The sequence below is a fragment of the Rutilus rutilus genome (assembly GCF_951802725.1).
Source record: "Rutilus rutilus genome assembly, chromosome: 24".
NCBI lineage: Eukaryota > Metazoa > Chordata > Actinopteri > Cypriniformes > Leuciscidae > Rutilus > Rutilus rutilus.
The window spans coordinates 25,133,259-25,158,278 of record NC_140228.1 but is presented as its reverse complement, the minus strand read 5'-3'; the positions used below and the strand labels follow the sequence as shown (position 1 = coordinate 25,158,278).

Genomic DNA, 25,020 nt, shown 5'->3' with positions numbered 1-25,020 from the left:
TTTGGGACAGGGCCAAAGTCACATGATTTCAGTAAATGAGGCTTTGTTACATCATAACTGTATGGAAATTTCAATAGAGAATGTGTAGCTACGTCATGCTGCGTTGCATGCTGGGGATGCACCATAATTTGGGAGGGGAGGATCGCCCTCTGCTACTTATAAATTCATACCAATAAATCTGCTGACATTTTGTTTAGTTTTTGCCTTGAGAGTGAGTATTCACATTCTTCATGGTATCGTTTGCAGGAAAGAGAGGCTATTTTATCGCACTGCATGATAATGTGATGTTTTCACCATAGTTTTGCAGAATTCAAAGCTTAATATACCAGGTGAAACAAGCGTCACGTGCTGGGTGCTCGCTGCTGCTTCATCCATCATATGGTAGAAATGTCCAAATAAAAATAAATATTCACTTTCACCAACAGTTTTTTTTTTTTTTTTTTAATACTGCCTTAAACTCACTAGCAGAAAGACAGTGTGATCCTCACAGTGTGGCGTCTAAACAACAGAGTAAAACATAACTCAATAAAACATTTGCAACTGATTTGTAAAAGTTTTCCTGCATGTTTGGGTTGAGTTTTCGTTGGATTTACACCATTCTGACCAGTAGGCAGCAGGCATTTGTTTCTCCCATCACTACGGCAGATTGAATATAAGAAATGAACCAGAGAATATTGCTCTGTTCACACCATGTCGTAATTATGAGATGACAACTCGCAACGTTCTACTAGCTGTGACTCAGAATTAGGCATTCCTGTGGCATATGCTATCAACAGCAATATGAATCTGCAGTTGTCAAGTTGTACAGTGGTCATGTGGTACTAGTGGGAGCTCTCATAAAATTCAGTTTATAAGATGTAATTACGAGTTCTATGAGGACGAGAACGCTTACAAGATTCCGCTTTACAAGTCGGAATCTCGTAATTACGACATGGCGTGAACTCACTTTATTTCAACCTCAAAGGCAGCGGAGCTCAGCACACACTTACCTGATTACATTATTGCCACAGTTCCAGTGGTAGGTTGAAAATGTTTATCAGTTGGAGCGAACTTTTCCAGAGAGTTCACTTTAACAAGCTGTTTTGAGCCCATGAAACAAACTCCAAGCAAATTCCTTTTTTGGCTTGATTTTGTTCAAAATGAAGCCACACCAGTTTGTTCTTTGATTTCGCTTTAAGTATATAATGGCTTTACCAATCTATTTTAAAAAGTGTCTCTACCTATTACCAGTGCATAGCAATCATTAATTAGAGTAAAAAAAATTAGTCACGTATCCTGTGTGCCACATTTGAGTTTCTTCTCATGAAAAGTCAGTCACTCAAAGGATTAGTTCACCAAAAAATAGATATTCTGTCATAATTTACTCACCCTTATGTTGTTCCAAACCTGCATTAGTTTCTTTTTTCTGATGAACAAAACCAGACAGTTGAGAGAGAGAGAGAGAGAGAGAGAGAGAGAGAGAGAGAGAGAGAGAGAGAGAGAGAGAGAGAGAGAGAGAGAGAGAGAGAGAGAGAGAGAGGAGAGGAGAGGAGAGAGAGAGAGAGACACACATACATATATTGGTTTATTTGATATTTAAACAGACTAAAAAGTTGTAAATACAACTTCTGAATGAAAGGCACAGTAAAATCAGACATGGCTGAAAAAGAAGTACAGTACAAAAGCAGACAGTTACTTATGCACGCGATAAAATCTCTCACGTGCCAACACCCAAAGAGAGGCCATCCAGTCACTGGTTTAGATTTGACAAGAGCAGAGGGATCTTCAGTGATAATGGCTGATCGACGCTTATTGCTTTGACTCTTCAGGGCCTGACTGGCCAGAACCCAAACATGGAAATAAAAAGATTAATTTTAATTAATTTCATTCATTTGCTCTGGCAGAAACATCAAGTTGAAAGTGATTAGCTAGCTTTCAAAATCCAGGCTCAATGGAGTGATGCTGTCAGTCAAGCGCTAGCGTACTTCATTATCTAACGCATACTCATTAGCATACTGATCTAATTCATTGGTCCACCAAGTGCAAAATCAAACTAGGGAGGGGGGAAAAAAACAGCAGGCTGATGGCTTAAAGGTAAATGATCTTAAGTGTTAGAGACATTTGATTAAATTTTGATTAATTCAATTGCAGAGCTGTGAAATTGAAATGTTAAGATGGATTTTAAAGATAGAAAGTTAATTTTAGCCTGTGCAGATGCATGTTCAGTTTGATAGTGCTGCATCACACCATGTGCCAGTACATTATTTATAGTTAACGGCCGATTAGAGACCTGGACCTCTCTGATTCAATAGTGCCACCTAATTTGGATTCATTGTGGCCCTCTCTGGACTTTGCTTGATTAATACAAACAAATCTTTGTAACAAGTCTAACCACATTCATGAATCTGCTCTGGAGTAATTCTGATGGTTTGACAATGCAAAATTTTTACTGAAAGGCTCTGCCCTTTTAGTTCAGAGGTTTGAGTTATATAGAACCAGACTCTTTGGTATATGCAAAGCAATTCCAACTCATTTCCCCTCCAATCTGCTCTAATTATGTACAGATTTCCACATCCTCTCTACCATCTCAAAATTATGCTTTATGCCAAACTCATTCTTTCTGGAATGTAAGCGATTCAATTAGGCAGAAGACGTTCACTAAAACGTTTTGGACAGAGTTAATGCTCGTGTACTAGCATTCCCAAGCTGCCTTTCCCAGTGTCACCATTTTGCAAGTAAACCTCCAGCGAGAAACCGGAGGATGTTGACAATGATGATGTAACCGCTGCCTTTATTGCAAAATAAACCATTGAATAAAAGCAATGAACCCAAGTCTTTTCAATAATTTAAAGATTTAGAGAAACAAAATGTACACATAACAGATTGTAGTGATGGACGATTGGTCTGAGATAGAGTTACAAAGGACAGAGCTTCGTCAGACCTTAAGTCTCTTTGTCATAAGTCTAATGGGGATCCCCAAACCCTAAAGACATCATCGGACATTGATGAGTGAACGTTGAGCATTGACAGGTATGGGCGGTCATTACCTAGCAGTACCGCTGAGCTGGGTTAAGTACTCGCGCAGTTCTTTAGCTGCTTGGAAGCGGCCATACCGCTTTTTGGGGTTGGCGCACTCATCCAAAAGAGCTTCAAGCTGGCCGTCTTTGGCTATGTGTGGCGGGGGGTCATGAAGAAGTCCACCGGAGCTGCCCCGCCATGTAGCATATCGTGAAAGCAAATTTTGACAGATGGCGTAATAGTTGTGGTCCACTGTGACCCGTGAGCACAACATGTCTTTAGAGAAGGAAAGGCAGGCCTCCTTGTCGCACTCCTCAAACTTGCTCTCGTACCAGACGTCGTAGTTCTCAGGCTTATCTAGAGGAAGATGACAGAAACATGAGTAAAACTGCCGCAGTTGATGAAAATGTAAAGACACTGAATTTGCTCTTTCATTTTTTGTAGGTTTTTGTAAAGAATAAGTTTCAAACTAACTGGGACAATTATGTTTTTTATCTTTAACTTTATATATATAAAAATAAAAAAATAAAAATAAAAATACATGAATGCAATTCAAACATCCAATGACTTGGTGATACATGTCATCTTAAATAAACATGTTTTTAAACACTAAATAAAATTTCATGTTGATATCTGAACAAAAAAATGTGTCGGGGTGATACAACTGTCCTGAGATCATAATGGAAAATTGTATATCACTCTTATCATTTCTTAGATTTTGTTTTACAAAACTACTTCTGGAAAACTACCACATCTTGAAAAATATTAAGCCTGGGTATTGACATAAATTTCACAATTTTATTCGATAATTTTGATTCAATTTGGATATATATCAGGTATAGTAAATGACAAATTTTCTCAACTAATGGTCCCTTCACATACTACGTCTGTTTCTCAGTCAGATAACCTTATTGATGCAGTTGCTTTAGCTCTTCTTCAATTATGTCAATGGATTCCAAGAATATCGGCTTGTCCAACGGTCTATAAAACTCCCCATCCTGCAACTGCCGCATAGCCTCCCTAAATGTACTGTTCCCTGTTCATCACTACTACCACACTACCCTTATCCGCTGGCTAAATTACAATTGTGTTGTCCCTCCTCAACCCTTTCAAGGCCTCCCAATCCTCTCTGTACAAATTACATTCTTCTCCTGCCTCTGTCATTCCTTTGACCACCCTCTCATCCTCCTCTACTATCTTCCACACCAATTCTGGCACCTGACTCTTTCTCGGCTCCCACCCCCGGAGCTGGTTATAAATGGCGGCTTCACTCCTCCACCTTTCCCCCCTTCCTCCCCTTCAAAGATGATGTCGCAACAGTGACATTTCATCTTTATTAAGCGCTCTTGTTTTGGAGAGGGTCACCACTGTACCATAACAGGGTACCTCTCCCTTAGCAGTTTGAATGCTTTGCCCAGTGCGGCCACATCGCCTCTCCTTCACTTGTTCCTGTACCCCGGTTACTTGGTCTTGCATCTCTTGTTCTTGCTCGACCTCCTCCGATTGTTCTCCCCTCACTTGTTCTCTTTGCTCTTGTACCTCCTGTGTGATGTTGTTCTCTTGCTGTGATATTGCCCCTTGTTCCTCTTGTTCTGGTCCTTGAATATTCCTCAAGTTTCTTCTGGCCCATCTGCTGGCCACCTCCAACACTCTCTCATCCACGGCTGGATCCATCCTCAACAGCTGCGCTTGCACTTCCCCCTTCACCGTCAGATATTGCTTCTTCAAAATCTACAGGCTCTCGCACAGCCATCTCCTCCACCGCCATTAGTTGCCACCCTGCCATTGGTGTTGGGGCTGCAGGAACAACCGCCACTCCCAGCCATCTTGCAACCTGCTGCAAGGATCTTTGACCGGTTCTTCTTCGGTCTCCCTCAAATTTTTCAGATGATGGACCATCTTTATTTACATATGTATCAGCCATATAAGTCCCATCTCTATCCATTTTTGCAGTCTAAAACAGAATAACTCCTTTAGTTCCATCATCTCTTTAAATAATTAGATATTTACAAATGAATTACTACAATCAAACTCATACTATCAATATATATTATATAATGATTAAAATACCAACCATATTCATATTTTATCCAGCCCAAATCTCACTCTATGAACTTGAAACTGCAAAAAAAAAATAACCCTATAAAAAAATAACCCCATATCCCTTCCCAGGAGTACGAAATTTTCAATATGAATTTACTCCAGACCAGCAAACCAAACCATAACCCCAAGAGTTACGCTCGATAATCCTGGGCAAGTACCGTACTGCCAAGAGAATGTCCTCTTTCTCAGCTCTCCTCTATGCCTAACCTTTACATTATTGAATTCTAATTAAAACGGGAAACAGGAAGTGTGTTATAACTTCTGCATTCATTGACTGATTTTGATTAAACTATATCTGTATGTTCACTGAAGGATGCCAATCACATGGATGTGACTATTGTGAGTCCAAGTCATAGTGCCACCAACTGGCAGCGGGAAGTTTGTCATTTTCACAATTCTTTGAAATCGCTCTTATTTTTACCCAATTTACTTCAAACTTCATCAGAATAATGTTGACATGGAAAATGTAAGACTAGTGAAAAGATTTTTGATATCTTAAATACAGTGGTGTAGCACAAATCCAAGGGGCCCCCCTGCAAAACGCAAGTCCTATGTGGGGAGACTCGGACTTGCGGTTCGCAGCGGATCGTCACCAAACTCGGTCAACATGAAACAAATTTCTATTTTTTATAGTCTAATATTTTTTTTCTATAAATATTTTGTAGTTTGGGGGAAATTCAAGGCATTCAACAATATTCACCTCTAAATTAAACACCATTTACTTTTATATAAAATAAAACATCTATATAAAAAAATAAAGTTTATTCTATTTTTTAAGTAATGCAGCATATTCAAGTTAAAATAGGCAGATTGGTGCTACCTGGAAGAAATAAATTAAAATGGAATACATAGTATAACCATAGGCATATTTTAAATAGGGTTGAGCAAACTCTTGTTGCTGAGAAAAGTATTTTCAGACATAATTAATTACTTTTATTAGCTATTGTAGGGGTGGGCAATAACCAAAATCTTATATCACAATAGGAGTCATTTTATTTTATGATAATAATATAGATCTCAATCTAGTTTTTTTTTGCTTCAAATAAGGTTGTTGTGATATCAACATTTTTGAGACCATTGAAATTTTATAAATTCCTCACCATTTTCTATATATATATATATATATATATATATATATATATATATATAAATAAAAAAACTAATACTAGCCCAAGTAAAAAAATAAATACATAAAAAAGTGTCACACTTACTGAAGTCAAGTAAACTGTGATAACATGAGTATAAACTAAAAAAAAAAGAAAAAGAAATGGCTGAATTGTGGTCAGTGGACGAGGTGCAGACGTTCCTCTCGTTGGTTGCCGAGGAGTGGATGGGGAAACACGGAATGAAAAATTTGCATTTAATATGATGATGTCATGGTAGACGGCAACTATAACGATCAGTCCACTTTGAAGCGGTACTAACTGCAGTGGAAAAGCAACCGAGCTAAAGCGAGCCGAACCGTGCCGTACTGTGTCGAGTCGTACCACGCAGTGGAAAAGCAAAGCGAGCCGAACCGTTCCGTTCCGTTCCGCGCCGAATCGAACCGTACCGAGCCGTACCATGCAGTGGAAAAGCGCCATAATGCTGTCTGTCATTAATCAAAGAACAAAGGTAACAGAGAAAATTACTCACTGCTCTTGACTAAAGACATTTTGTAGCTTTAATAAGGATGAATCTATATTTAATTAAAAAAATAAAATTTCTGTATATTTCATATTACCTGTTAGACAGGTAGGAAGGACACAGGTAAATATGACATTTATTGCGGGTTTATTGTGAGGATTGTTTTAAGTTCACTTAAATTAAAAGATGTTATTTTTTTTAAGCATAATATATATATTATATATTATCGGCCAGAGCCATTGAAAGCTATAATGTTTTTATATATATAATGTGTGTGTGTGTGTGTATTATATATATATATATATATATATATATATATATATATATATATATATATATATATACACACATATATTATATTTTTATAATATATATATATACACACACACACACACACATTATATATATATATATATATAAACATTATACCTTTCAATGGCTCTGGCCGAGCGGTGATATAAACTAAACGCTATAGGCTATTTAAAAAAGGGGTGGAGCTGTTCAATATGTCCCGCCCTGTCTTTGTTTCAGTGGAAATTACGTCAATGCATTGAGTAATGCTGTGCATTTCAAGTTACTTCAGCGGGCCTTTAAAATTGAAAACATTTTTGAGTTTTTTTATAAATCATATTTGAACACACTCATTCAGTTTGAACACAATGAAAATATCAGTCGGTGGACCAAGAGAGCAATTTGTGACTTAGCACAGAAGCAATCAGGTGGACATTTCTGAAGTACAGCATGTTCCTTCCTTAATAAAGGGACACAAATTGGCAGTTTTCTCTACCCAGAACACAGACCACATACAACCTTCATCTCCACACTTATTTTTCAAGACCCTGACAACCAGGGCAAATAAATAACATACTCTATGATGAGAAACTCTTTGGAGTTGCATTAATGATCAAATTGATTAGAGTGAAACAACCCAGGAGATGCCAACCCCTAATCATGTTTGAGAAACAATGCACTCCTGCCACTCCTTCCTCCACTCCAATGACTCAATCTACGTTTCCGACATCAGCCTCAGGCCCCAGACCATTGCCTAAACTCAATCACCGCTCAACACAGATCTACAGACTCTGAGAGCCAAGGTGAAGAGATGTCATTTACTCTGGTAGACGTCGGTCTGCGTGACTGATGTGTGATCAGACCCTGTTCTTGCCTCTAAATGCACAAATCGGTTACATACGTCTTTGATATAATATCAAAAAACAAATGGGGGAAAGAAATGTGCGATTGTGGGTCTGTGTTTTTGTGCAAGTTTACATAGGTTTAATATCCACGGAAGACTAAGCTCTTAAATGATTATGCCCGGTGAGGTACATATTAAAATCCATGTACAGTCTCTGTTGTGTGCTTTTAATTAGCTCAGAAAAATGTTTTTCTGTTTCACTTTTCCCCCATATGCATTAATACCCTTACATTAGAAGCCAAGCAAGAAAGCGTGCAGCACCACAAATGAATGCTATATGCAAATATGGACACAGGAAATTACCATTATTATTACATATATTGTAGAATATATCCTGTGGAAGCGGAGAATACAGTGCTTTGGGTGATTATTATAGCACTGGATTTTTAGAACACTGAAAATTCAATTAGCAAAGCTTTGACCTGTCTTTATTTTGTCAGAGATATGTCTAGACGATACATTTTATGCAAACTGGACAAACTGTCCCAAACGATTCCTCCATTTTTCATGTTGCAAATGTTTTGTTAATTGGTAGATTGTTAGTTAATACATTAACTAATGTAAACTAATGCAACCTTAGTACAATGTATTAACTAACAAACTAACAATGAACAAAACATTGCTTACAGTATTTATTAATAAAAATTGAGTCGTTCATTATTTGTTCATGTTTTTGATTGTTTGTTGATTTTAATAATGTATTAGTAAATGTTGAAATTAACATTAATGTTGATTAATAAATGCTGTAGAAGTATTGTTCTCAAGTTAAACCTAATTAAACCTTATTGTAAAGTGTTATCAAATGTTTTAAGCTGTATTTTTTAATTATTAATTATTAATATAAATAAATATTTAAAGGGGTCATGACACGAGAAAACATTTTCCATTTTATCTTTTTACATCGCAAACCATAAGTAAACAATTTCATAATGCTTTGTCTGTAAATAATAGCGAGGGGACAGTGATATTTTTTCATGTCTTGACACCTTCAACAGTTATTCAATTCATTTTTTCTACATCAATGTTTACTTAAATGAAAAAAACATTTGACCGCTACATGAGCTACAATGCATTATTTACCAACAACAGTAGCTCGAGAAATTGTGTGTAACTGGTAATAAAAAAATAAAATAAAAATTAATATCAGAAATTGATATCAAATTTGACCAACAGCATGCCAAAGATGATAAACATTCAGTTTAATTTAACCTTGAACATTATTAAAAATAGACAGAAAATGATCTGCATTCAAAGCAGTTCCCTATAACTATATTGAAGGTTGTTCCTCTGAATCCCCTCCCTCTCTTCCCTTCTCCTTTGTCTTTACAAACACATCATCTTAATCTGTGCTGTATTATGTCTGGACAAGACATCCGCCCATTGCAAGGCTTGGAAGGAAGCTACTTGATCATTTTTAGCAGGCCAAGGAGACAAATGTGATTGTGATGTGGTGCGGAGCCGTGCTTCAGATCGAAATTCATTTTAGGCAGTGGCTTTCCCTGCATCGCTGGTCTAGACACACATTCTGTTTCCAAGACTTCTGCTGGGCTCTCTCCAAAGCACTGCAGATAATTTCATTACAGATCTGTGGATCAATGTTGCTTTGTGCTCTTTAAATACTGCACTGGTGAACTTGCAGCCTAATTGACTGGCCTTTGCACCATCAATTGTTCATAACAAAGGGTCTTTTTAGTCGCAATCTAGTTGCACAGCTGTCGAAATGTGTTTCTACGTCAAATTCTTGCTGCAATGCTAAACTTCCTGTTGAGTCTGAATACAATGACTGGAATTTATAATCAACTGTGCATACACACTTAAATGTGTAAAATTATGATTCATCAGTAAGTTGGCATTTGAACTGGATTTGATTAAAAACATACAATAAATAAACAAAGCAAATGTAATAAATACAAAAATAAATATAAATGGATAAATATAGCAGATAGATAAATAAAAATAAATAAAAAAATATAATGAATGGATAAATATAATGGATGGATAATGGATATATAAAGGATAAATAAATATATGGAACAATAAGTTTCTTTATTTCTTCTTCTTCTTCTTCTTATTATTATTAACATCAATAACGAGGGTAACGCGGAAATGACATCATTGACAGGTGATGCAATGACATGGGCCGTGACACTGGTTAAAATTGCTGATTTTTAAACATTGTTGGAAACATTTGGGATAATGCAAGTACACAAGTCAACAAAACATAACGGTGTTCTAGTGGTTTTTGGAAATTTTTATCCAAAAATCTAACATATTGTGCTTTTAAAGAAAATGTAGACAATGTTGCTTCTCAGGTAAATTTATCTTGTTTTAAGTGGGTTTTTTTCTTCTTACTATTAGGGTTGTGCAAAACAACCAATTATCATAATCGACTAGTCCGTGTTGAGGGAGCCTTGTATAATTAATTAGGCTGCGTCAGGTCCACAAAACCCCATTCAGACACATTTTTCATGGATATATGGACACTAAGCCCAGACCTCCAACGAGATAAATCAACAAATAAGCAAGCACAATAACTATAACCATTTGTTGTACACTATCAGAATCAAAGTCCTCTCAAGAACAGCTCATATTGAGATTGGCGCAGAGGATGCAGAATGATGCACTTCAATAATCTCAGCGCTCCGACTCACTGGGTGATCAAAGAGAAGATTTGAAGTCTGACACTGAGTGTCTTCATTTATTGTTTTAGGCGGTGTATTTATACACAAATGGTGTTTTGATGGCTGTAGCGGTGCTGCTTTAAATGAGATGAATTAAGAGATGAGAGGGTTTTACCATGCTGACCAGCATTTCTTACAGATATATTTGATTCATTTAAAAACATCTGTGACAGAATAAAGAACATAGACGAACCATACTTTGTCTTGTATTTACTGGATTTATCTTTCATCTGTTAAAGTGTTTCTCACTGTTTCTGTGTAGATGGATGAACAGCAGCATGCTATTATTCCTCTATGAAATCCTCTGTGTCATCAAGGACATTATATCCATCTTTTCACTCATAAAAGCACCTACTCATAGAAATTTAACATCCATGATAAGACCTTATATTGAGATGGCTTGGGTGTGTGTCATGCTACTATTATAATAATACAAAATCAAATGGATTTGTATCATTTTATTGGATCCGTGCATTCAATCTTAAAGTGACAGCGGCAGGAACATTTGGCTGCTGTCACTTTAAGATTGAATGTACGGATCCAATAAAATGATACAAATCCATTTTATTTTGTTTATATTATTATAATAGTAGAATAATACACACCCAAGCCATCTCAATATAAGGTCTTATCATAAATGTCAATGTTATTCAAACAACAAAATGCAAAGTGAAAATCACTTTTGTAGCTTTAACAAAGATTAATTATATTTAATTTATACAGTGAAGGCTATGCAGTTATTTTACATTTGATCATTCAATTTCTGTAAATGAATACTGTTAGATAGGCCCAACAAACAATGCACTGTTTCACTCAGTTGTATCTTGGTTCTATTGTATTTATGTAATGCTTGTAATTTGTAAAAAAAAAAAAAAAAAAAAAAGTTTATTATTTTCTATGCAGATTCACTCCCCAACAAAATCACCTTGATCTTTCTAGAATGATTAACTCTTTCCAAATAGAGCCATTCAAATCATCTGGTGAAGGAGATATATATATATATATATATATATATACACACGCAACAAAATTATAAACGCAACACTTTTGTTTTTGCCCCCATTATTCATGAGCTGAACTCAAAGATCTAAGACTTGTTTTCTATGTACACAAAAGGCCTATTTCTCTCAACTATTGTTCACAAATCTGTCTAAATCTGTGTTAGTGAGCACTTCTCCTTTGCCGAGATAATCCATCCACCTCACAGGTGTGGCATGTCAAGATGCAGTATGATTATTGCACAGGTATGCCTTAGGCTGGCCACAATAAAAGGCCACTCTAAAATGTGCCGTTTTATCACACAGCACAATGCCACAGATGTCGCAAGTTTTGAGGGAGCGTGCAATTGGCATGCTGACTGCAGGAATGTCCACCAGAGCTGTTGCCCGTGAATTGAATGTTCACTTCTCGACCATAAGCCGTCTCCAAAGGCGTTTCAGAGAATTTGGCAGTACATCCAACCGGCCTCACAACCGCAGACCATATGTAACCACACCAGCCCAGGACCTCCACATCCAGCATCTTCACCTCCAAGATTGTCAGAGACCAGCCACCCGGACAGCTGCTGCAACAATCGGTTTGCATAACTTAAGAATTTCTGCACAAATTGTCAGAAACCGTCTCAGGGAAGCTCATCTGCATGCTTGTCGTCCTCATCGGGGTCTCGACCTGACTGCAGTTTGTCGTCGTAACCGACTTGAATGGGCAAATACTCACATTCCATGGCTGTACAGGGCAGATAGTGTGTATGGCGTTGTGTGGGTGAGCGGTTTGCTGATGTCAACATTGTGGATCGAGTGGCCCATGGTGGCGGTGGGGTTATGGTATGGGCAGGCGTATGTTATGAACAACGAACACAGGTGCATTTTATTGATGGCATTTTGAATGCACAGAGATACTGTGACGAGATCCCGAGGCCCATTGTTGTGTCATTCATCCACGACCATCACCTCATGTTGCAGCATGATAATGCACGGCCCCATGTTGCAAGGATCTGTACACAATTCCTGGAAGTTGAAAACACGTTCTTGCATGGCCAGCATACTCACCGGACATGTTACCCATAGAGCATGTTTGGGATGCTCTGGATCGGCGTATACGACAGTGTGTTCCAGGTCCTGCTAATATCCAGCAACTTCGCACAGCCATTGAAGAGGAGTGGATCAACATTACACAGGCCACAATCAACAACTCTATGCGAAGGAGATGTGTTGCACTGCGTGAGACAAATGGTGGTCGCACCAGATATTGACAGATTTTTCGGACCCCACCAGACCCCCCCAATACAGTAAAACTGCACATTTTTGAGTGGCCTTTTATTGTGGCCAGCCTAAGGCACACCTGTGCAATAATCATGCTGTCTAATCAGCATCTTGATATGCCACACCTGTGAGGTGGATGGATTATCTCGGCAAAGGAGAAGTGCTCACTAACACAGATTTAGATTTGTGAACAATATTTGAGAGAAATACGCCTTTTGTGTACATAGAAAAAAAGTCTTAGATCTTTGAGTTCAGCTCATGAAAAATGGGGGCAAAAACAAAAGTGTTGCGGATATAATTTTGTTCAGTATATATATATATATATATATATATATATATATATAAAGAAAAAACAAAATGTCGCAATGTCAGTTTTTCCAATATAGCACCTGTTGTGAATTCAGTGAACATTTAGCATGAGGATGTTTTCTACTCGCATAATTACGCAACTTAAAAGGTAATTAATTGTGAATGAAACCCGATGTCCTTAAGCTAGTTTGTAAAAACAGTGCTTTAGTACTTCTTCAAAGCTGAGCTAAAACAATTTAAATTCATCCTAGCTGAGCTGTTTGACTGGTAAAAGGGGACACCCTCCCCTCGAGGGCTCGCTCCCACTTCAATGACAGAGCTTCTTCTGTGAGGCTTTTGGCACCATGACAAGTCGCCATTTAAGAGAGAACCAACTGGCGTCATTCTGTCCTCACGTGAGAGTCTCTCGCACACACACACGCACATAGACATGTATTCTATCTGAGGCTTTCAGGAACAAACCTTGTTCTCTGAATAGTGTTCTATCTGATGTTGGGTATCTCTCCTGAGATTCTAGGCTAAAGGCACATGTCTCTGTGTGCTGGTGACGTACTTGATATAACAGCACTTCTTCATTCTGAGTTCTACAGGTGTTTAGCAGGGTTTACAATGTACCTTGAGCAAATGATTGTATGTAGAACTTCAGCACAACTGGTTACTGCCTAATCATCATTAATGCAAAAATTAATGAGACATTTTTAAAAAAAAAAATTATATATATATATATATTTTTTTTTTCATCTTTATTTTATTTTATTTCCGTAGTAATAGTATTACGTAATCATTTTTAGTAGTTTAAGTTTTAGTTAAAAATAGTAACACTGTTCCAAACTTATATATATGCATTTTTTTATGAACACAAAAGATGATATTTTGATAAATGTCTGGAAATGTTTTTTTGTTTTTGTTTTCGTTTTATAGGTCTCATTCCGTGTGTACGATGATTCACAAGGATACACAACACCACAAAATTATCACAGCAGTAGTCTGTATGCATTGAAAATTTGAAATATAGTCTGTGCATTAAATTTAAGTCTTCTGAAGTCATTTTACAGCTTTGAGAGTAGAACAAACCAAAATACTGATGCCTGGTTCACAAAAAAATAAAATAAATAATAATTATTATTATTATTATTATTATTTCGAGCCTCAAGTTTTAACTAACAATGTAATCCATTGCACAGAATCACTGACTGTTTCGTCTCAAAATCAACTTAGTGTTCTAGTGGCAGCAGTTAACAGCTCAATGGAGAGAATCACTTAAAATGTTGGTTTGTTCTGCACACAAAGCAATCGTATGGCTTCAGAAGACTTGGAATTTAGCACTAACCGTACTGACTATTATGGTGTATCTATGGAGAAAGCTCCAGTCCCCATTAATTGTAATTGCATGGGGAAAAAAATGATCAGTGGATTCTCTAAAATGTCTCCTTTTGTGAAAGAAAAAGTAATTAGGGTTTGGAACAACATGAGGGTGTGGAATAACAACATTTTTGGGGGAGAAAATTAGAGTGTAGGATGCAGTTGTAACTGCGGTAAATCAAACACTGTGTGAAGAGAATGAGATTTACTGAACATGTAGGAAAGGGGCAATCTATTTACTTACTCTGTTTTATCAACCTCTTGTCAGCCACCACAACATTCTCCGCATCCACAACAATGACCTTCCCGTCCCGCGGGCCCACAGCGAAGTTGTCAAAGCTGACGTCCAGCAGGTAGAGAGCAAAATCGAAGTCGTTGTTGGTAAGCTGCTCAGCAATGTCCATCAGTTGCTTGGCCAGGTCTACCCTCTTTTCCCAAGGAGCATTGAAGAAACTCCACAGCTCCTCACCCACGTAGTTCACTGCCACCATCCGCCCACAGGCACCCAGGTACTTCGCAAATGGCCAGCCTTCGTCTGAAGGGAAACTCTGAAAAGAGCACACAAGGGAACGATTTGGAGTTTATGTACAATGACAGTTAAAAGACCATACTGAGTGAGTTTTCAAAATTCCCATCGTACCCCTTCAACAGTCATCAAGTTCAAATGAAAACGTTTCTTCGGCCAAACTAAGTTGGCTACTTACTCCATATGAACTTCAAATACCTTCATAGAATAACAGTAAATTGGACTACGGGGAATTGTGATTGGTTTCAACGCTGACGGTAATGCTTCTGGTGTCCAGACGTCGGAATTGAAATGTTTTGAGATGAAAGCTAACAGCTCTGGTAGGAGGGCTACTTGAAAGAGGGGGGAAAACACGACATCAATTGCATGCAAAACAGCAGGTTATTATTTTAATATGATGCTTGTTTTGTCTGACTCACATCGAGGCAGGAAAATTGTGGATGCTGGGGAGGCATCTGTCAGTTGTGACTTTACTTTGCTATCCTCTTCAGATATACACAAATGAGGCAAGTAAAGCAGCTGTACCCCAGTAACTGGGTTGGTCTCTCAGGGCCTTGAGTGGGCACGTCTCATTACAGCGACTCTGTCTATTCCATCTACCGCAGCATGGAAAAGCAGAGTCAATTAGATATGAAAGAGCACAAATTAGAGCAAAACAAAAGGAAAAACCAAATACATTCACTGTCCAGAACACAACATCTGGTTTATTCAATCAGAGTGCCACTCTATTTTAATGATTCATATTTGAAATGTACAAAACCTTCATCTGGTTTTGCTCTGGGAACTTCGTTGATATTCAGCAATAATGTCACCTGCTTTATTTTTCCGAGCTACTCAAATGACTCACACGGGCTTCATTGATATTGACAGACAGCGCTGCGCAAGGGAAAAAAGGCGTACAACTGCAATTGGATTCCCTTTTATTTCACAGTCAGAGAAATTTAATAGTCTAGTTTAATCTGCCTCAGAATCTGGTTAAAGTTTAATGTAGAGTCTCATTAATATTTCACTATACACATATTATTTAAAAACATACAATCAGTAAAAGGACGCAGAATAAAGCGGCTGCAGTTCAGTCCGAGAGCTTTTTGTTACACACTCTTAGACTGGTAATACAGAACGGTAGAACACAAATGGTGCATTCAGAATGCCATACTACCACACTGCTTGAGCTATTTTTGCAGTATGAAGTATGTTGAGCACAATATCTTAATTAGGGGCCAAGCCCCGAAGGGGATAGCTTTAAGAATTTTTGTTGGTTTTGAAAATTTTAAATGACTCTAAAAATGTCATGTGGTGTAACCATCAAGTAAAATATATTGTCCTCATACCTTGAATAGATGTGAGTGTTAATGTTAACCTAATTCATAAATATATAACACCGAAATTAATCTGCAGAAGTCAGGTGGTACAAGTCGGATCTTTAAAGTTGTTTACATTCATCTCAATAATAGTGCCCGAGATCTTTTAAAAATCTTAAAATGCATGTGCCAATTTCTAAGAAATCTTTCATAATTTTTGTATTTATGTTGGTGTCATATGGTTTTGAAAATTTTACCTTTTTAATGACTCTAAAAATGTCATGTGGTGTAACCATCAAGTACAATATATTTTCCTCATACCCTGAATAGATGTGAGTGTTAATGTTAACCTAATTCATAAATATATAACACCGAAATGAATCTGCAGAAGTCAGGTGGTACAAGTAGGAGCTTGAATAGATGTGAGTGTTAATGTTAACCTAATTCATAAATATATAACACCGAAATGAATTTGCAGAAGTCAGGTGGTACAAGTCGGAGCTTTAAGTTGTTTACATTCATTATTATTGTAATGTTCGAGACATGAGGTGTTTTGGAGGAGGTGTGGCTTTGGAGCATAACAACGTCATGGCAACAATGTAGCCCACTACTGTATGAACCTGTCTTGTGACCAAATGACCAAACACATTACATTGCACTTGCTCTCAAAGTAACAATGTCATTGTCCCTCATCAGTTCTTTCGTGTCAGAACCTTGTCTTCCTCTCCATCAGCAGTGTACATGCAGAAAGTAGACAGCTTTGATTATTGCACTAAGCCTTTGACTCTTTAGCCGTGGCCTCTAAGAAGGGACATATAACATAAGACTCAAACTATCAGGCCGCGCTCCAGTTAGACCAACAAATCCATGCGGTAAACACACACTCCCCCTCTAATCAGTGCTAATACCGTGCCAACAATTTCTACAAATTCAATTTGTTCCAAAGCACTATAAAATGGAGTGTGCAATAATAACAATATTAGCCCACTCTGATATTAGTAATTAGCATGAGGCAGAGCTGAAGCGGGCATGCAGTCTGCGAGTAAGGGCGGTCAATACTCTTAGAGGACTGGGTCAATCAACAGAGAACAGCCCAGCCTCAAAGCGCTGCTCACTCTCAGCACACTTCCTGTGTTTGTTCGATCAGGGGCTCTCCAGAAGGAAGGGGGAGAAATCCATGGAGAGGGGAGGAATACACCTCCCAAACCTCAAAGAGAAGGATTTGAATAAAGAAACAGCAAGCCAGTAGCTTTTGTGTTGGGATTTGTTGAAGTCTTGCTCTGTTAATGAGGGTTAAGAGTGGCCTTTACCAAAGAAAGACATACATAAGGAGGCCCGGAGGCTGTTCAGCAATACAGCATATACAGGCGCATTTACATAGCTTAGTTCATGCAGCAGCAGCAGCATCTGTCAGTCTAGGATTAATTAAATTGATCAAAAGCAACAGTAAAGACATTTACATTGCATTATATTGCATTGCATATAATGTGTGCTGGTCAACTAGTCTAAAATTAAGAAACCCCTAGAAAACAGTTTAAAAAAAAAACAACAACATGGGAATATTGTGTGTACATTTAAGATAGGCTACTTAATTTAATTTTTCCAATATCCAAATATGATACTAAATTCCACAGAATAAAGGGCTTCTGTTTTTGACATGCTGTCTTTGCATTTGAACATTGCACATTTTAAACAGGACACGCATTAGCTGAATAAATGTTAGCCAATACAAACATATTTATAGAAAACAGTTGACAATGAATAGACAGGAGTCCAATAATAGCAAAACGAATTACTTATTCTAAAAAGAATATCAAATAGAAGTTAGACGAATCCGACATAATGAGGGCTGTGTTAACAGTAAAACGTCTGTCATTTAACAAATTTTAAAAACACGGATGGATAATACAAAATGTTTTGAGATTTTAATAGAAAAAAAAACAAAAAAAACAAGCAAGAACAAAATTTAAACTTAGCCCGTCAATTTTCATTTTAGGCTACAATTATCTTCTCTCTGTGTGTGCGCGCGTGTCCGTGTTTGTGAAAGAGAGCTAGCGCAGCACTGATACAACGGTACTGTTTAATCCATAAGTAACTAACACGCTAGTTTTCATACAAAATAAATATGTAACATAATTAGGTACTTTAGCTATTATTAACACAATAACGTAACATGCAGTCTACGTTTCTCAACAATGAGAAAGAATAAATAAACGCCTGTTTCTCCAGACTCGCGCTTATCAGTGATCCATAAATCACAGCACTTTCATAATCACTAAGCCATAGCGATATCAAATTTATTTAGATTTATTGTTCAGCATTACTTGAGCATTTTATAATTTGCATGGCTGAATGATGTCTTCCTCTTATCTGAGTCACCATGAATAACGGAGTATTTTAAGATAATTCATGTGATCACTCCCGTGTGATCATCAAATCCAGAGGATTAAGTTAACTCAATATTAAGAAATACAATATTTCAACTTTCCACATCCACCCCAGGCCGTTTACCTTCAGGAGTTAGAAGTACCATGACTACTGTAGCCTACTGTCCTCGCTTATGAAATCAGTCAGACGGCGGGCCAAGGGAGTGGAAGGCGGATCGAGCGGGATTCTTTATTGGTGTCGACTTTCAGTCTCTTTTTAATGATAGGCCTTACGCATCTGTCAATCATCCCCGCTTGCTATTTGGGGAATGAACCCAGCGCTATGATTGGTCGAACTCTTCTTCTTTTGCTGTTGGTTGATTTGAGGACTGCGTGCACACAGGCGTCACCAGGTTTTTGCGTAGTTTAGAGTGACATATCGTACCAGCGTCAAAATGCGTATCCACTACGCAAAATGCGTACAGGTTGGCAGGTCTGAGATTAACCGTATTTTTGATTGAGAGTTGTCATGATTGATTATGCATTTATTCAAAGTAGTTTTGGTGTGTTAATGAATATAGCAATGCAAATGTATTAGGTCTGCAGAGCAAATATGGACTAGCTACTGCCATTAGATACACATGCACGCTGCTGCATATATCCTGCATGAATAGACGTTCATAAATCCCATAGCAGGTGGAGCTGGGGGAGGTAGAGGGTTACAGAGGAACTGTCTAAGGACTAGCAAACAGCAAACAGACTATTTAACAAGACTATTTAAATAGTCTGTGTTGAGCAAGCAATCGCATTGGCTGCTGAATCAGCAAAGGCCAATCAGCTAGGTAATGGTGACATGGCTTGCATATTGCATGTAAAGTTTCATGAATGAACTAAATATTGGTATTGTAACTATTATAATTATTATAACAGCTTTTGGAAGAATGACGTTATCTTAAACGTTGCCACTGCCATGATGATTGGCACATATTTTTATCTGCTGGGTATCAGAATCAACTGTGTTGATGTGATACACGGTGAAAAGTATATTGAATACTGTATAGTTAAAATAATGAAAAATACAGATTCAAAACAATACTTTTGGTTAGTAAATTTTCTCAATTCACTCATTAATTGATACCCCTAACAAACATTTAAATAATTGGGGAATAATTTAGTGAAAAGTTCAAGTAATTAATCATGTTCAGTCCATGAAGAGCTAACAAATGCTCTGCTTATTTGATGCTCCCCCAGTGCACTTATAGCTCTAATCCAGAATCCAGGAGTTATTAACGTTAGCGATGAGGCGTTGAAGTGGCAAAATAAATTGGAAACTGGGGTCTCATTTAACATTGACTAAACTCTAATATTAATAAAAAGAGGTGCTTGGGTGGAATTATTTCCCTTTATCTTTTTTTAAGAAGCATGGTTATGAGATAGAAAGATGTTAATTCAGTGGCATTCAAAAGTGCTGAGGGAGCACAACTCCACCTGAAGCGAAACTGTAGCCACTCAGAATCAGTGGGAAATTTCCATTCTTATCCACATAACAAGTTCCTTCCATTCCTTACCTTACTGTACCTTACTCACCTCTAATGTGGTTTATTTTCAAAGGAGCCAAAATCAATTAAAAAATCAATATATAATAAATTAAAAAAACACTGGAAATTTTAGTCAAGGTTTCTCACCAAAAATAATTTAAATGACTTTTTCATATGCAAATAAGCTCCATACTAGGGACACATCTTATATCAAAGGCCATATCGGTCTCGGTCAATAAATGTGAAATAATTGTTAACGTCATTGTTAATGGTCGTTTAAGAAAATTAGGTCATTATAAAACCGATAAAATATTTGATTATTTCCTCTGGTTAAAGCACTTCAGATACATGCTGCTGGGCTGGCCATGAGGGTTTTGATTGGTGCCTTTACCGTGACACATTATGCATGCTTTAGAAGAGTTTATGCTAGAGAGAAGACACAATGTCGGTGGTGTGGGAATTTTTCAATGTGAAAAAGAGGACATCAGAATTGCAGAAAATTTTCCGTAATACAGATGTTTATTTTGGTCCTAATTTTGATGATAATGTCCTTTAAATTTAAATGTAGTAGCAGCTTACTAATTATTTCAGTTATAACATTATACATGTAATTAAATCATATGTTATATTGAAAATGTACAACACAAGAGCACAATTACTCATTCAAATCGAGTAATACCTACACAAATCCCAATTCCATCTGACTGAAATCTTAGTCCTGTTAATAACTGTTAATGAGCCCAATGTCATTTATAAATATAGCTATATAACTAATATCACAAGAAGGTATTAAGTATTTGTGACTTATATGGATAGTTTTTTTTGTAGGGCTGCCCCCTAACAATCAACTAAATGTTAGTTGACGAGAAAAGGCTTCTTTGACTAAGCTTTAATCAGTCGGATAAGAAAAATAATTCACAGGAATTTGCGAAGTCACGCAGTGACAGATCTCTGAACACGGACAGACAGAACACGGCTGGTCCATGCGGTATTATGTCAGGCAAAAAAATCCAAAGTGTGGGAACATTGAGAGGGTAAAGAATGACCACAAAAAGGTGATGTGTGACCTCAAACAAGACTTATTTAAAAAATGTAATTATGTAAGCCACTTTACACAAGTGTTCGTGTGGAGCATGGAAGCTAAATTAGTACTGCACATATATATATATATTGTGTATTTATTTAATTTTTTTGTATGCATTATCTCAGAAAAGTTCATGCCTCGTGTGCTGGAACGCTTTATATTTGAAATGCTCATTATAGTATTTCTCCCCGATTAATCGATTAATGGCTTAAATAAATGACTAACAGTCGACTAGGAAAATCTTTAGTCGGGGGCAGCCCTATTATTTTGGATAAATGTCACACCTTAAATTAATGAACCATGTAAATGCTAAAACCAAGAAGATAAAAAAAAAGAGAGAGAGAACAAAGAAGAGAGAATGAGACCGTGTGCCCAGCCGATCTCTAGAGAATCCACCCTGCTGAAAATGAAGCTTCAGACAAATGGCTTTCCTCCATAGGAGAAGATGAAAAGTAAACCTGCAGTTTTTACAATGTCATGCCCTTCCAAACAGCGTCTCACACGAGAACAAGTCTGTTGTGGGCACTTGTGTTTGTAAGAGTGGACTAGGAAGAAATCTGTGGGTCAGATAATTATTTGGTAACACTACATGTGCAGAGTCAGATGGCGGAAATCACAGTGAATAATCAACAATGAAGATGGAAAAATGTGTGCGAAAATTTCTGTTGGCAGAACTAGTGGTAGTGCATGTGTATTTTTATCTTGCAAACTGAAAATGTACGTTTCTGACATTTATTCTATTTTACGTTGTTGAATGTGCTTCAGAGTTATTTTTTTCCATAGTGCATTACGGTTATGTTTATATTCCCATCTCTAAATTCACAAAAGTATTTCCATTTTGCAAAAAGGTTCATCCTGACAGCAAGCGAATCCCTATTAAACATCAAAGACTTCATAAAATGAGCGAGAGCATATGTGCATTAACCACAGACTGCAACAGAGAAAGGGAGCGCAATAATTTGGCCTGAAATATTCATTTTGATTAAATATTTGTTGGTTTAAAATTCTAGGCTACATGTAATGGAAGTATTTATATTTTTATGAGAACAGTAACTGTAGTTGGATTATAACATGTAATCAAATATAATTGCAAGTGGAGAAACAAATGACAGAATCTGAATGATAGCAATGTTTTAACAGAATACACTAGTATTTTAAATACAGTTGTTAACAGCATGAACTGACATGCTGTAGTTGAAAATAGTCACTTAAACCACAATTCCCTTGTAACTCCAGTTACTATGCTGTAATGACTGGCTCTCAGATACGGCTAGAGAGCGTGTACCGAAGTTCAAGACTGCCTTGTGATACGTGACTAAAATGCCATTAATTATTCCACATGAAATGCAAATATAGGTAAAATGTCAAAGGTGAAATTGGCTGGAAATACGTTCTGATGTTTAATTTAACAGTACGGCATGAACATCATTACGAAGTTCTTATTAGTGCTTCATCTTGTCCTGCACTGGATCAGTCACATTATTAATTTGTTTGCCAGTAAAATTAATCACAAACTTGTTACTGGCTTGTCTGACTGTCTTGTAGTTGCAGACCACCTGCTTACCAAATAAACGACACTAACACATAAGAGTCCAAGTACTTTATATTTCTAGGTTTAACCTCCTCCTATGTCACCCAGAGTTCTTTATTAAACACTTCTATAACAAGAAGAAACAAAATATATAGGTGCACACTTTATCAGTACTAGGGATGGGTACGACTACTCGAACGTACCGCGAGCATCGCGGGTCTGATTGGTTAACGTTAGCAGGCCGTCCAGAGACTATACAGACCAGACAACTAAATTGAAACTATGGCTTTGAAAACGTGCAGTGATGCCTGGAATCACTTTGAAAATTAAAACACTAAAGTGTAAGATGTGCAGCGCAGATCTTCCATAAATTCCATTATAATGAAAACACTAATGTAATAGAATGTTGTAAATTCTTTGTGCTTTAGTTGCCTGTGTTTCAGCGTTGTTGTTGTTGCGGGAAGAGCACAACGGGAGTTATACATTCAGACAAGTACATCAAGTTCACTTGGGCATTCGCGTCCTTTTGTGAGGTGTAAGTTGTAATCAGAGATGGAACCTCGAGTCGCACTTAAGTTGCAAAAAAAAAAAAAAGACTTGTGACCTGACAAGACTTGACTTGGACTTGAAGAATCTGCATTTTTGGTACGGCATTCCCGATTACATTTTCTCTTTACTACCCCACACGAAAGAATCTAAAACCACATTTTACCATCCATTCTTTACAGTATTAATATGTGCTGCAGAAGCAAATTTCACCACAATTTATTTCTAAACACTCCAAACAAGCATTATTATATGCACACCTGACACATCTGAAGTCACACGTGTTCATCATCCATTGGAAAAGTGCTGTTATATGAATTTAACATCAAACAATCACAATATAGCCAAGTCTTACCTTGTGATAATCTATGTGTAATTTAATTTGAAAAGCAGTCTGTTTATCCAAAGGGTAGATGCGGTGATGCACAGCTGTCAGAGGCTTGCTTGCTGTCCATTTTCAAGAAGTACACATGTTCCCCCAGAAAAACACTGATGGTGCATTATTAATAATAACAAGAAGTTATCTATTTTCTTGTCATTTTTTCCATCAACAGTATGTTGTAATTAAAATAGTTTCATTGTCGTAATCAGGTGCATAACCCCTAGTGCATAGTAGTAAAACGTCTACTATAAGATAATGATATAATACACAATTTGTAATACACAATTACTTTTAGTAGCCATCAATGCGGAAATATGCTTTTTGCCAGTAGAATTGTAGTTACACCTACCAGTCTGGGCTAGGGTGCGGGATAAGTTCAATATTCAGAATTAGAGATCTCATTACCTTGGAATCAAGATGTTTGCTTTTACCAAAATAGATGTTAGCTGCAGCCCTAAACTGAAGCTTAATCTGTCTCATTAAAGACAACAGTAATTAGCAGCCAGTGTTTCAAAAGAAACTGTCACTAACCACCTTTCTCATGTAAAACGCTTTGCCAGGGTGTGGTGAAATTCTCCACATTATTTCAAGTCATCAATCCCTGAAATCCATAACAATGTCAGGACAAGTGTCTAGCACTGGTTTAGATGAAGAGTGATGAAATGCTACAGTAAATGCAAAAAAATTAAAAAGACATATGGAGGAAAACATCCACTCACCAGCTGTGAAACATATTACACAGTCTGATAAGCCAATTTAAAGGGCTGTCGAGGAAGAACTAAACATAAGTTGTTTTGTTCTTCGCATTAAACGGCTGCCCTTTTCCCTCAAACCCCGTCGTTGACCTACGGTCCGTCACGCAGGCGTGGAAGCAGAACAGCCCCCGTCTGGCATTTTGCTTGGCCATTAAATTTTAAAACCGAGTCAGTCTACAGAGAGAACTCGTCCCTGCAGGGTGCCGTGCTTATTCTACAGCTTGGCAGACTTTTCTACACCCCTTCCCCCAAAATCTCCCTCTCTGCATCCCATCTCAGGCTACAGACCACCAATCCACCAGCTGAGGACAAGAACGAGTGAAGAGAGAGTGAGATAAACAAAGCGCTGAAGGTTTAGGTCTGTGTACTGTTGGTCTATGTGAACAAGCACGGGCAACTGAGGTTTTAGAAGTTCATGCAAGATATTTAAACATATATAAGAATGACACAATGGGTG

General features: G+C 37.4%; 1 protein-coding gene across 6 annotated transcripts in view; it reads right to left on the bottom strand.

Annotated features, from left to right (window-relative positions):
- Window positions 1-444: 444 nt before the first annotated feature.
- The window catches only part of dipk2ab (divergent protein kinase domain 2Ab), a 42,397-nt gene continuing 17,821 nt past the window's right edge, over window positions 445-25,020 (bottom strand). For 2 of the 6 annotated variants that reach the window (XM_084399172.1, XM_084399174.1), the window contains exons 3-6: window positions 15,480-15,656; window positions 15,259-15,389; window positions 14,779-15,082; window positions 445-3,354 (exon numbers count right to left, since the gene is read on the bottom strand). In XM_084399172.1, the coding sequence (XP_084255298.1) occupies window positions 3,023-3,354; window positions 14,779-15,082; window positions 15,259-15,264 (642 nt within the window). In that variant the 5' untranslated portion in view covers window positions 15,265-15,389; window positions 15,480-15,656 and the 3' untranslated portion in view covers window positions 445-3,022. Of the gene's footprint in view, window positions 3,355-14,778; window positions 15,083-15,258; window positions 15,393-15,479; window positions 15,657-25,020 lie in introns of those variants that run through there. The other 4 variants (XM_084399169.1, XM_084399170.1, XM_084399173.1 and 1 more) reach the window with 3 other exon arrangements.